Raw genomic sequence first — 14,214 nt, 5'->3', positions numbered from 1 at the left:
ATGTGTGCCAGCATAATTTTCTTGAACAGCTTGCCTAGGATCGAGGTAAGACTAACCGGCCTATAGTTTCCCGGATCCTCCTTCCTGCCTTTTTTGAAGATGGGAACCACATTGTCCCTCTTCCAGTCCTCCGGTACCTCACCAGAGCACCACGAGCACCGTGGTTCGTTGGGCAGGATGAGCTCACCCATGGGTTCATGATCATCAACAATGGGGCCAATATGGCCAAGGTAGTACGTGATGCCAACTGTGTTGGCATCTGCTGTGTGGCACACAATTTACACCTCATAGTCAGGGACAACTTGGATGATGGCACCAGCACCACCAGCAAGCTCATTTCCAAATGCAGGAAGGTGGCAGGCTGCTTCCACTACAGCATCAAGTGGGGCAAGATGCTGCAGGACAAATAGGCAGAGCTGAACATCCCACAGCACAAAATCATGCAGGATGTGGTGACTCAGTGGAACTCCACTGACCTGATGCTCAAGAGGCTGGTGGATCAAGAGAAGACCATCCATGATTGGAATCAGTGCCCTCCTTAACAGAGCTGAGTGGGATACCATCTCCCAGATCTTGGTGGTCCTCAAGCCCTTCCTCAAGGGCACTGAGAGCCTCCTTGCTGGTGATGCCCTCCTTAGCCAGGTTATCCCTGTAGTGAGGGAACTTCAGAACCAAATGGAGAGGTTCATGGGGAACAATGTTCCTGGCTGGGGCAAGCCGCTGTCACCAGACGTGCAGGCACTGGTGAGGCAGATGAAGTAGGGCATCAGGAAATGACTTGATCTCTTGCAGTCCAGTACGGTCCACGTTCTGACTGCCATGTTTGATGCAAGGGTGAAGGGTAGTGTATGCAGCAGCTAAAGCCTGGATCTGTGGATGGAGGTGCTGGTGAAAAGAGTCGGGAAGGTAAAATGGCAGAGGCAGGGGACATGAAAGAGGGGGATCCACTGTCCCATGCCAGCATGCCATCCACCAGCCAGTCTCTTCCTCCACCACAGGGCATGGCTTCCATGGTGGGGTAAAGAGGCATCAGATCCCACCATGAAGCAGGTAGCACTCCAGCCTTGGTGGTTTCCTATCTCACCAAGGACGTGGAGCTGCTGCTGTGTGACCGCCTTGGCCTACTGGGTAAGCCGCACCCAGATGTGGCCAAATCTCACCACAGTTGTCTGGTAATACTTGTCTGGAACACCAATCAGTGTTCCATGTGAGAGGCTGTTCAGCATTTCTGGGGATGTAGTGACACCCCACACCTCCTTGGATTATGGTTTGGTGGAGCAGCTGGTGTTCCTGAAGGTGAGCCTCCTGCTGCTGGGGTTCCCCAAGCTCCAGGTGCAGATGGAATGAGTGCCACCCTTTTCACTCTGTCTGCACGTATTTCCTTTTTTCAAAATCCATTTAATGCCCTGCTCTCAGAGATGGAGGTGGAACTCACTGCATCACCAGCCAGCAGGAGAAGAACATGTCCCTTCTGAGCTCCCATTCCAGGATGAACCTCAAGGTATGGGTCAATTCTATGGAGAAGGAGGAGGCTCCAGGTCCTGGGAATGACCACTAAAACTGCATTTTGCCAGGGTTGAGAGGCCTAATGGGATTGCTGGCGGCAGGGTAGCCCCAGGAAATGCTAGGACTGGGGATCTCTCTGATGAAAGGCAGATAGGAGGCACCCTAACTTCCAGCAACCATGCTCATGTATGCAGCCCTGCCTGGGGAAATCCTAGACCCATCAGGTCTTCGAGAGGCCCAAGGCTTGCTGGTCGCAATGGAGTTGTGAGGCTCCAGGTGAGTTCAGCTTAGTCGCCTGGGATGCCAGCCTTTGGATTGAAAAACCTTTTGTCAGGCTGAGGAAACATGTCCAGTTGGGGTGTGCATGTGCTGTTCCTGGATGGAGGGAATAGTAAAGAAGCCAGAGGCTGACATGCAATGCAGGCAAGAAAGCCAGTCAGTGAAAATGGAAATGGAGGCATCAGCGGGTGAGGGACAGGCTGGCATGGGAGGGGCAGGGGGATGTAGCAGCGCAGGTAAAAGTGCAGAGGTACCTGGGGAGTCAGAAATCCGGCAGGTTGTAGTGTGTCAGAATTCCAATGTCTATATTGAGTTTATAAGTTTCTGTTCCTAGTAGGTTGATGAAGTACTGTTCATAGGCTCTTCTGTGAAAAGTGGTTTGTAAATTATCTTTGAGGATCAGGCCTGAGAGATTGGAGACGTGGTGTTCTTGTCTTTGATAGATTTTTGGTGTGCGCTCATTCTGGTGCACATTTGTTCTTGGTGTCTCCTACGTATGTATTGTATTGTGAAGATATCTCCGCACTGGAGATATTGTTGGCAGGTTTTGCATGTCTTGTCACGGTATGGCCTGGATCCATGTGGATTCAGTGCATTTTGAGCTGTAGGAAGTTGGCTTCTGGTGATGAGGTTAGCGAGGTTCAGCGCTTGTTTGAATTTACAAGCCACTTTTCAGCATTGCAGTTCAACCATGAAGTCCATCAGTATAGTGACTTCCCTATTGGGCTCCTTTATCTTTAAGGAAAGGGCTCAGGGTTTTAAAGATTATAAGAGGGATTTCTCTCTCCCAAGCCCACTTCTGCCTCAAAAACTGACTCTCAGGCAGTTTGTGACAAGAAGGAGTAAAATATTAAGTCCTCACCATTATGAGATCACAGAGGAATAAGTGAAAAATCCATTCCTGTTTCAAAATGATTCCACAATTACTAAATACATCACTGGGTAGTTATTGGTTCTTATTGCTACTTATTTGGGTGTAAGCATCCTCTGGGAGGAGGCAGGTGATCTTTCAGGGCCTGGAAACAACTGGAGTGCAACTCCTCAGTTTTCCTCGATTATATGAATCCAACACAGAGGGATAATGAGCCATCTTTCCCTGCCCCTAAGAAAACAGGCTGGGGAAGCAACACCAAAACAGGGAAAGACTTGGGAAAAAAAGAAGAAAGTAAAGAAATCTATAACCTACAGTAGAGAAAACTATGCCAATGTGTAAAAAACCCAAAAATCATTATCTTCCTTTTCAAGTATTATTAGATATATAGTTGTCCATAGGTACTTCCTTTGAACATTTCAGAAGGTCCAAATGCCAGCTTCTGATAAAAAACAAAAATAATTAAAAATGTTTATCTAAATTTAAAATTTTATTGAAATAATAAGAGTTTTCATAAAGTTTGGGAGTTTGAGTTTGATGTAGCAATAGTTCCACCACTGGAAGAGTCACAGTTTCACATGGGGCTTTCTTTCAAAGGGTCAGAAGATCTCATACACTACAAGAGTGAGGGCATGGCAATATAAACACACAGTATTTCTATTCTGGCTTCAATGGAGTGAGTTGTTTGAAAGATGTGTAATTAAGCAAGAATTTTGTACTAGCTTCTGCTATATTTTAGTATTCATACAAGATTCAGCTGGGATATTCATTCTTGATCTGGTCAGTTTATATTGCTTGGTGTGAGGGAAAACAGCAAGTGCTTTTCATCAAGAACTTCTGCATTCCATGTGTTTATAGGCTTCACCACAAAGAAAACCTAATTTATAGATGGCACTGTAATATAATTATGATAATAAGCCTACAGTTCTGGAGATCACAGCTTTATTAGAGTTTCTCCAGAATACGTGATTAGACTCTACAAGAAACACCTTAGAAATGTGGTAATAGCCCACAATATTCCATTAAATTCTCCCTTTGAGTATCTTCAGAGTATCTTCAGTATCTTCAAGATTAATCAGGGAAATGAAATATGTAAACCTGTGCATGACCCTTCTAGTTCTTGTCTTCAGAAAGACAAGATTTATGTTTAACTTTTCTAGTTAGTTACTTCAGAAAGATTTATTTTTAATTAGTTCCTGTGCTGTTGCTGTGAGGAAGACTCTATTCTTAGTGCTACAGCAAGCTTCTTGTTCAAGATGAGCTCTTCTTCCACAAGTCCTAGGAAACAGTTATACCCTAAGACACTCCTTTTGAAGTTATTGGCATAAATAAGGATTTCTAGTGCTCTAGAAATGTATCTCAAAAGCACATGGAGTGGACACACTAACAGGACTCTGGTTATATCATTCAAACAAAAAGTCTGAGATGCAAGGGCTTCAAGCTGTTGCAGGCATGAAGTTAACATCCTACAAGGCATATAGGAAAATGGCCACAGAAATCCCTATGGACTTTGAGGAAAAAGTGTAAGAGCTTTACCTAAGACAGATACGCAAAGGAAATCTGTTTTGTTCTCTACCAGCAACCTTTACAAGGAAAGTGCTACTAGGTTGGTTCCCATATGATTCCATAGTTAACAGAGATCCTTTTTCCTATGGGCGCAAAGTTTAATTTCTGCCTATTATTCTAGTATGCTAATTAGAACCCTGCTTATTCTCTCCCCGCTCCATTTCTGTGATTCACTTTTCACTACTCCCTGTCAGGGATGAATGAAGATGAAGGCATTTCAAAATTTACTAACCAATAGTTTTCTTCCTTTTAGCATCCTTTATTTTGGTAATCTGTTAACGTGGCCAGAACACAAGCTGACGTTGCTTCTTTTAAAGAAGTCTTATACATATTTTTAAGATTAGTTAATATATAAAGTTATCTTATTACTAACAATTTGGTGTTGGTAAAGTTTATCTACAACTTAAAAAAAATTGTTAATGGTAACATGAGTTGAAGAGCAGGACTTCATCATCAGCTTTAAGCAACAAAATTAGAAAGTGTTTGCATACCATAGGTATGGGTATAGAACCATGAAAGACCTAAACAGATCATCAGGTCCAATCCCCTGCCCTGGGCAGGAACGGGTGCCAGGGTCATATCACCCCAGCCAATATCTGTCTAGCCTCCTCTTGAAGACCCCCAAGGTAGGAGAGATCACCACCTCACTCAAGAGCCGATTCCAGAGCCTGGCAGACCTAACTGTAAAGTAATGCCTCCTGATGTCCAGCCTGAATCTTCTCTCTAACAATTTCTGTCTGTTATTCTTAGTAACCCCGGGTGGTGCCCGGGGGAACAGAGCCTCCCCCAATTCCCGCTGGTCCCTCCTGGTGAGTTTGTAAATGGCCACCAGATCCCCTCTCAGCCTTCTCTTGTGAAGGCTGAATAGGTTCAGGACATTTAGCCTCTCTTCATAGAGCCTGCCCAGCTGTCCCTTGACCATGCAAGTGGCCCTCCTCTGGACCCTCTCAATGCTAGCCACATCCCTCCTGAAGTGTGGTGCCCAGAACTGGATGTAGTACTCCAACTGTGGCCTGACAAATGCTGCATAGAGGGAAAGGATCACCTCCTTGGACCTGCTTGTGATGCATCTGTAGATGCACGACAAGGTGCAGTTAGCCTTACTGACCACTTCCTCTCGTTGCTGGCTCATGTTCATCCTGGAGTCAACAATGCATCCAAGATCCCTTTTTGTCACCATATTGACAAGAAGGGTGTTCCCCAGCCTTCGGTGTGTTGCTGGTTCCTTCTTCCTAGATACAGTATCTTGCACTTATCCGCATTGAATTCCATCCTATTCTCATCTGCCCACCTCTGTAGTTTGTCTAGATGTAGCTGGATTCTGTCCCTCCCCTGCAGCGTGCCCACCTCCCCCGACAACTTGGTGTTGTCAGTGAATTTGGACAGCATGTGTTCCACACCCACATCCAGATTGCTGATAAAGATGTTGAACAGTACAGGCCCCAGGACTGAGCCCCGGGGGACTCCACTGCCCACATCCCTCCAGGTCAAAAACGACTTGTCCATCACCACTCTCTGGGTGCGACCATCTAGCCAATTTGCCACCCATCTGGCTGTGTAGGTATCAATGCCTACATTGATTTCTCATTTCTGCCTCTCTAAAATATCTATGTTGAAATCGTTTCTCCCATGTTTTGCCACCTCCTATTTTAGAACCTGTCCCTTTGCTACCAGAATCCTCTGGGAGCATTCTTGACAGTTTGTTCATTTTGTTTGATCTTACCTTATATATGCATTCATGATCAGTGTTTCTTATATTCAGTGTAAGCCATGGATTTTCTTCACAAGATATGGCTTGACAAATTTGCCAATTCATGTTCAACTATATAGTCCCCATACACTGCTGGGAAAATAAAATTGCAGAAAACATAACATGTTGCTTTTCCATTGATTCTATTACTTTTATTATTTATCACAGAAATCAGACATGATATATTTAAAGCTCTGATTATTCTAGCTTAAAGTAGATAATCCATAGTACATATCACTTGGATATCTCAAAGGAAATTCCAGATCCTTTGATATATTTTCAGATATCTTAACACAAAAAGTCAGTATCCCTTCTGCACACCAAACTGGAGTAACTTTGTTTCATGAGTTTGATCACAGGCCATTGACTGCTTCTGAACTAGTATGTTATTCAAAACTACAGTGTATTTTTCTGCAGCTCAAAAAATGTATATGGTAAACTGTTACCCCCAGAAACTGAAAAGATGATTTCTAAGGACTGTAAATACTGTATATCTATTTTTTTGCCCGACTTCAGTTTAATTTATTATATTTGTCCATCTCTTCACGTCTTCAAGTAAAATGGCATGTTGGCATATTGACCCAGTTTCACACCACTAAAGACTCAAATTTACTGTCACAGGATTTTCTGAAGCATAGATTAATGACTTTCAAAGTGGTGATGGATCCATCATTTGAAACGTTTGGAGAATACTGGTTTGTTTATTTTGGGCCTACCTGTTACTACAGTCTGCAATTTTAACTGGAAATGCATGTGCAAGAAAAACAAAGGAACATAGGGCTGTAGTAGACCCTTCACTGCAGTCCCAAAACCTTGTTCTCTTTTCAGAGGGAAAGGGCTATGCACCTTAAATATTCAGACATTTTTGTTGGTTAGGAATTAAAGAATTTAGGAAGTAACTTACACATCATGGAGACTTTGGGTGGAAACAGACATTGCCTGATATCTCTTGTGTGCCTTGATAACATTTTTTATGGTGGTACAAATCGTGAGCAAATAGATGTCACTACCCTTTGCCATGCCTCATCAAAGGAAAAGCAATGATGTGACAAAAGGTAACAATAGACTCTGCTGTTTTGTTGCAGCAGACATTTATTAGCTTGGTGTTAGGAAAGTAGAAGCAACGTGAGCTGCTCCTAATCTCCAGCCCTATGGGCGGATACTTGGGGAGTTTGAGGGTCCCTCAAGCCCGCAGAGTACCTGCCCACTCTCCCTGCTTACAGAGAGGCACCTGAGGGAATCTTAGGATGCTTCTCCGTAAGTGGGAAGCCAGGGTTCCTTGTTCAGCCAGGCCCACCCCCCAACGACTACAAGAACGAGTCTAACTGAGCAGAACCAGGGAGATCACACTGCAACTTTTCAAGAGGTGATGAGTTTTGCTCAATGAAGTGGATCAGCTGTGCCACAGCACTTTATGGTACAGCATAACAGCTTCATTTGGCAACATCTATTTCTAGCCCTTGAGAATCAAGCCAAATGGCCCTATAGGGGGCATGTATGTTCACAATGGATGCATTTATGAGACACTACTGCACCATGACTACTGTGCATTTATTTAGTATTTTTATAATCAAGTACTAATTAAGTGCTCAGTAACCAGAGCTACTGCACAATAGTGTCAGCAAATGGCTTTTTAGTGATGCTACTGTGTGGTAGCTTAATAATACTCTGCAGTAGCATATTAACACTGTTTGTTCTGTGATGTGTTACTGTTATGCAGTTAGTGTCTCATGTAGATGTGCCCAATGAGTACTTCGGTTCTGAAAGTTTCCTGGAGGTGATCTGAGCTGTGTGTATGATATTTCATGAAATATTGCACAAATGGAAGCACATCTAGTAAAAATATTTTCTTACAAGCAAAGTTTTGTTGTTCATGTCATCCATAGCTTTTTTTTTTTTTTTACATTCTTCAGTCTTATTTTCCACAAAAGAAAATGAGTAATATTTTTTATAAAAGAGAAAAGGCTGTTCTTTTTCTCCCTGAAAATATTCTGTCAAAGAATATCTGCTATCTGTTTAGGAGTTATTTTGTAAGATGCTTAACTGTTCCAGCTTCTTCCTGTTCCTTTCGCAGGATATTTTTGTCCCACTTTTATCAGTTTGATTTGACTGTAACCATAGAATGTCTTCCCCACACTCATAGTCATGGAAATATAGGGAAAACATTGAAATCAACTTATACTCTGCAGAAAGAATGGCCACAAAGAGCCTACTTCATGTTCTGTCCTATTATTACTGCTGCCTGTCTCTGGGGCCAAATTTACTTTAAAATAGTTCTGTTAGTCACATATTGAGAAAATAAGGCTCAAGAGTGAGAACTGTATTGGAATGATCTGTTTAGATAAGAAAAATAACAGGTTAGTAAAGTTTCCTTCATGCTTATGTGAGAGGAATAGCCATGCATTATGAAGTCTTCTATTTATCTATGAAATAGATATTATATGGGCAGTAGTACACATTTCTCAATGCTTATCCTACTGATAAACCTCTATACTTTTCACAAGGGGACCATTTATTCCTTTCTCATTCTGCTGAGATGGTAAGCAACTGTGAATTAGATAACAAGTTTCTGCTCTGGAAAACTTCTCTACATAGTCACTGAGAGGCCATCTTACATAACCACAAATTAATTTTAACTTCTGCTTATTAGCAGCCTGAGAAATCTTATATGTGGATCGATTACCTAGGAAACATAGAATAATAGAAAAGTAGAGCTGCAAGAAACCTCAGTAGTTCTCAGTCAATTGTATGCCAAAGGTGCTCATAAAAACTTTCAAGAATGGAGATTCCACAAGCTCTCTGGATAATGTTTTATCATCTTCATAGTAAGAAAGGTCTTTCTGGGTGTGTCTACACATTGCTGTATGTATATAAACAAGCATTAAATGACTGCACAGTAACGACTACACAGCCAGCATCCCATATAAACTTGACCACTATCTGTAAAATAAAAGAAAAAAAGGTATGCTCAGTCACATGCCCCATTTTCTGCTGGATTATAAACACATTTTTTTTGTTGGCTCCTAAAATTTAGATGCTACTGTTAACACATACAAACCTAAGATAAATGACCTGTTTCCCTAAATGAAACAGAATTCTCTAGTTGATGTTACTGGGAAAAGGATTTTGTCGTTTCAGATCAGCTCCTGGAAGGCCTCGTTAGAAAAAGTCAACTTAGCAATGAATATTAGCATTAGAATGTCTTTGCATTTCTCTCTTGGTTCTAATGAAGAAATGAAATTGCTTTTAAAAAATAAATAAAAATATTTATTCTGATCTTGTGAAAAAATGATTTACAGTTCTTTTTTTCCCATTTATGCAGCTGGTAATATAATTTGAAACTTTCCAGAAGATGGGCGGCATTTTAAAAAGTGTCTCCTAAGACAAAATCAAATAGCAGAAGCAAACCAAAGGAATAATCTATTTTATGCTTGATCAAATTATCTAAGTCCTCATGTGTTATTCGGTGTGTAAGAGAAATATTCATATCTTAAGTCTTTCCTCACCCTCTCTTATTTTTACAGTTCCGATGCAAAACTGATAAATGTATCCCCTTCTGGTGGAAATGTGACACTGTAGATGACTGTGGGGATGGATCAGATGAACCTGAAGAATGCCGTATGTATTGTAAACATTTTGAATTATTTTTTTCCCCAAGAGATTTCATATGTAGGGGGCCATAATATAAAATTCAGGAATTTAAATGATATGGTCACTGTTGTATGCTAGCTGTCATTTGGTAGTGCTTGCCAAACTATAAAAATCCTTTTTTTCTCTGTAGATAAGCAACTCTGCTAATTTCAAATACATAGATTTGGATTGATGGGAATATTCAATATAAGCAAAACATAAAGCTCTGTCACAGACTAATTGTTTAGTATAACTTCCTGAGAAGTAATATTTGTGCAACTTTTCTCTTGCAGAAAAATCTGAATAGGTTTCAGATAGTATGTGACTTTCAGTGCATACATTTTCCTACTTTTTACTAACACCACACAATGAAATTAGGAAGGGAGGGGAGATTAAAGCTTATAAACCTGGTATAAATGGCTCTATGTAATGTGACTTTTTAAAGCATCTTATCTAACTTTGTCAAATGGACCCATAGTGGTGAAGAACTAGCATTCTTTCTGATCAGCTGTCACAGTTCATAGAGTAGTCACTAATATTTCCCCTGTTGAGCTGTAGATACACTGTATTTACCCAATTAGCAGACAAGGAAAAGCCCCTCACCATACAATCGAGCATGTGGCAGTGAGGGTGGGGGGGGAGGGGGCCAGCAGCTGCTGCTGCTCTGGCCCCAACCCAGGGTTGAGAGTGGCGCTGGAGCCACAGCCCCCTACTACCTCTTCATGCCCTGCTACTCCTCCTCCACAGCCTCTAGTCTCCCCGCCAACACACACCACCGCTCCCTCTCTCTCCCTCTCTGCTACAATCCTCCTCACCTTTGCTCTGTGCCACCAAGCTCGGACCCTGCTGAGCCTGGGGCATGGAGCATGGCTCCAGCCTGGCCCATCACCAGCAGGGGCATGAACCCGCACTGCTGTTCCAGCCCTGCCCATAGCAACAACACTGGCTCCCCACCGCTGCCGCTGTGGGGCCAGGCTGGAACAGCAGTGCCATCTCTGCGCCATTGCTAACGGGCAGGGCGGAGCCCTACACCATGCTCTGGGTTGCAGAAATGATGGATCCTGCCATTGCAAAGGGAAGGGAAGGTGGTGGGGCTGGGGGAGGGGTGCTGAGGAGCAGGCAGAGGTGGGGGGAGACTTCAGGAGCAGAAGGATGGGAGGAATGGGGTAGGGATCTGAGGCTGTGGGTAACCATGCAAGAGAGGAAGAGGGAACAAGAGAAGGGGGAGCTGGGGCAACCTGAGGCTTCAGGAAGGGGAGCAGGCACAATGGAGGGCAAGAGAGGGGACAGGCAGCAGGAGGAAGCTGACCACCTTTCTCACTGCCTGTCCTACCACCTTCATACTGCCTGCCCTCTACAACCTGTCCCCCACTGCCTGCCTCATTACTCCCCCCTCATCACCGGTCCCCCACCACCTGCAGAAGTGGGGGAGGAATGAACTTTAGATGATCCTCAAATAACTGGATTCCATATGTGGAAAATTATAATACATTTCTAAATGTTCTTGGTGTGGAGTCTGATTGGTGTGGGGGGCGGGGCGCGGGGGTTATCTTACATTCAGAGTTGTCTTGTATTTGAGTAATTACAGTATTATGATTTCTATTGCACTGTGACTAATTTTTAATATCAAGATAATTATGGTTCTTCTCACTCCATACATAATTCAATGACTGACATAAATAAACGGATCAAAACTACTTTCCATCTTCAGTTCATACACAACAGAAAAATATTTAACCTTGCTGCATGTTGCTTTTGACTTCCTATGACAGACTTTTCATATGAATTTTGTGCCTTAATAGTCATAATCCATATCTTAACTAAGAAATGGGGCAAAGCAGAGTGAAGCTCTATGCCAGGCTCTATGCAAATGCTTCTGATTTTGTTTTTGTGATGTCTTTTTCATGGTTACAAGTTCAGCAATACAAAAATACCTGATCTTTTCACTGTTTATGATTCAGGCTACTTTTCTTTATTTATTGGCTGAGAACTCTGAACCTAGTGACTTGGAACCTACTGACCCTTGTTTTTACCAAATGAACAATGCAGTAAATCACATTTAGTATTTCCAGCCCAGGCTTTTCAATTTTTGCAACAGAAACTGTAGCACTCTTCTGACTGTTATTCCATTTGTGAACAAAACTAAGAAAATGTAATACTCTGAATTTAAATGAATTTATAGAATTACTTGAATTTACCTGATGAAGAATGTCTTGCTTTCAAAAGCTTGTCTAACCTGACCATGCAGTTGGTCCAATAACAGATATTACCTCTGAAAACATCCTTGAACCTTGAATTTAAGTATTTTTTTATTAAGCTGCATCCACCTCTGCATTAGTTGTTTATAAAATAGCCTGTAGGAGTAAATTGATTTTTAGTTTGCTCTTTGTTAGTTTGGTGTTAGTCATTAAGATACAGTCTTAACTATTAATTGATCCTGACAAACTCACCAGCTGTTTCTTGTGATAGTTAATAGGTTGGGCAGGCCAGAGCAAGCTTTATTCAACTAACAGTTACCTTTTGTGACCGCCGGGCTGGGGCCCTCACCCGTAGGTGGTTCACCTTTGGTGGAAGGGGACACCGCTGATCACGCTGGATCGCTACGGGTTAGGAGAAGATCTCTTACAGCCCAGTCTCCGCCTTAGTTCTCGCCCACTACGACTTGATGTTAAGTTCAGTTAAGGTCGGTTCATGGGTGCTCTGCAGCCCGGGATCCCTCGGTGGTCACGTTGCAGAGCTCCGCCACCCCTGTACCCCGACCTCACGCCACCTCTAGTGCTCCCCCCTCTCATGGGTCAGACCTCTTGTCAGTGGGCTTGTAGGTCCCCTGGGTCTGCCCTGCCCTCGTCGAATCACGCGTGGGCCAGTCCGCCCCGTCCTGTCCTTCCTACGTCCTCTTGACCTGGCACCAGGTCGCAGCGCTGGTTGTGCCCCTCTAACTTACACTTAATCCTATCTTCATGTAAGTGACTCCTCAGCTGTCCCTGCTGGGGTACTCTTAACTGAGAAACAAACCTATAAACAACTTAAAGCCCAGCTCCTCAGCCCCTTACCGGCTCTGGCTACTATTCGGACCTCCCCAGGTCCCCTTGGGCAATATCTGGCCCTTAATCTCCCTAGCGCCCCCTAGGGGCTCCTAAACCTGGCCGGTTGGTGGCGACTTCCGCCCGACTACATCCTCCTGGGGCTCCCTCGTGTCCTCGCCCCCTCTCGTAGGGTCGCATCCCCGCAACGCCACCCCAGCACTCAACCTCGGGGTCTCGCAGGCTTCAAGTCTATGACCCGCAGGTCCCTCGTCGGCCGTTCTTTCGGCCTCATGATCTGTCTCCAACCTTACTGCCCGCCTCCGCTCATCTGAGGCCCTGCGGCCGGTTGTTGTTGTTGTTCTCTCCTCTGGCTGAGTGGGTCACTGCCTCTCCCTAGGGCTCTCCGCCCCTCTTTCTGGGGAAACCACCGTCCATTCCGCTCTGGGGCTCTCAGCCCTTCTCCCTGGGGGAGCTGCTGCTTGCCCTGCTCTGGGGCTCTCTGCCCCTCTTACTGTAGGAGCCACCGCCTGCTCTGCTCTGGGGCTCTCTGCCCCTCGTGCTGGAGATGCTGTCGCCTGCCCCGCTCTGGGGCTCTCAGCTTCCCATGCCACTGGACCTGGTCCCGGTTCCTCCACTTCCCCCCTCTGCTCTTCCGTGGCCGCTTTTATCCCTGCTGGCCACCTGCTCCCGATGACGTCATCTCTCTGGCCGTGGCTGCATAAACAAGCAGGCCGCGCAGGCTCCTCTGGCGGTGCTGGTAACTCCTGCTCCAGCTCCCCAGGACACTGTTTTTGTTGGCTATCTCTAAAGAACTTTAGTTCCTATGATTATGTTCCTCTCAATATCTGATGCCATCTATAAATATGTGAGATTTGAAATCACTGTTTCCAGGAGGTCTTCCTACATTTAAGAACCTGGGGGCACATACGGTTTTATAAACTTGTTCTGTCTTCAGAACAGCTTAGTTAAACTGTGTGCTTAGTCGCGTAGTTTCATAATAGAATGTAAAAATGTGCATAAAATGCCTTCTTTGTCTGGAGTTGTAACATTAGTTGTTGTTGCCTCATTCTTTTCACTCTTCTTATCACTCATCTGGGAAAAGAGTCCAGAATGTTTGTATAAATCAGGAAATCATTCTATCCTAAACTCGCACTAGGATTTCAGTACTGTAATACAGGGGTTATCAACCGGGGGTATGCATACCCCTGAGGGTACTTGGGACAGTCTCAGGGGGTATGCACGGCAGCACAGGGAATCCGTGTGTGGCAGCCTCATGGAGCAGTGAATGACGGCAGTGACCACTGCGTGTAAGCTTCCCGTCCCCCTCCACCGCCATTCACCACTTCACACTGCCGCTGCGCACCACATCCCTGCCCCCCTGCCACCGCCATTCACCGTTCTGTGCCGCCGCCGTGCGCTGCTTCCCCATGCTGCCGGCTTCATGTCCAGCCTGCTGTCATAGATTTCATAGACATTAGGGCTGGAAGGGACCTCAGGAGATCATCGAGTCCAGCCCCCTGCCCAAAGGGCAGGAAGTCAGCTGGGGTCATAGGATCCCAGCAAGATAAGCATCCAATTTACTCTTG

The 14,214-nt window shown here is 44.4% G+C and overlaps 1 protein-coding gene across 1 annotated transcript in view; it reads left to right on the top strand.

Annotated features, from left to right (window-relative positions):
• The window catches only part of LRP1B (LDL receptor related protein 1B), a 1,585,724-nt gene that overhangs the window by 1,377,109 nt on the left and 194,401 nt on the right, over nt 1-14,214 (top strand). Inside the window, exon 63 of the mRNA XM_019553609.1 lies at nt 9,497-9,590. Within this exon, the coding sequence (XP_019409154.1) occupies nt 9,497-9,590 (94 nt within the window). The remainder of the gene's footprint in view (nt 1-9,496; nt 9,591-14,214) is intronic.

The sequence above is a fragment of the Crocodylus porosus genome, unplaced genomic scaffold (genome assembly GCF_001723895.1).
Source record: "Crocodylus porosus isolate Cpor-Errol unplaced genomic scaffold, CroPor_comp1, whole genome shotgun sequence".
In the NCBI taxonomy this organism is placed as follows: domain Eukaryota; kingdom Metazoa; phylum Chordata; order Crocodylia; family Crocodylidae; genus Crocodylus; species Crocodylus porosus.
The sequence above is the reverse complement of the archived record's forward strand: the minus strand, read 5'-3'. Positions and strand labels throughout refer to the sequence as shown.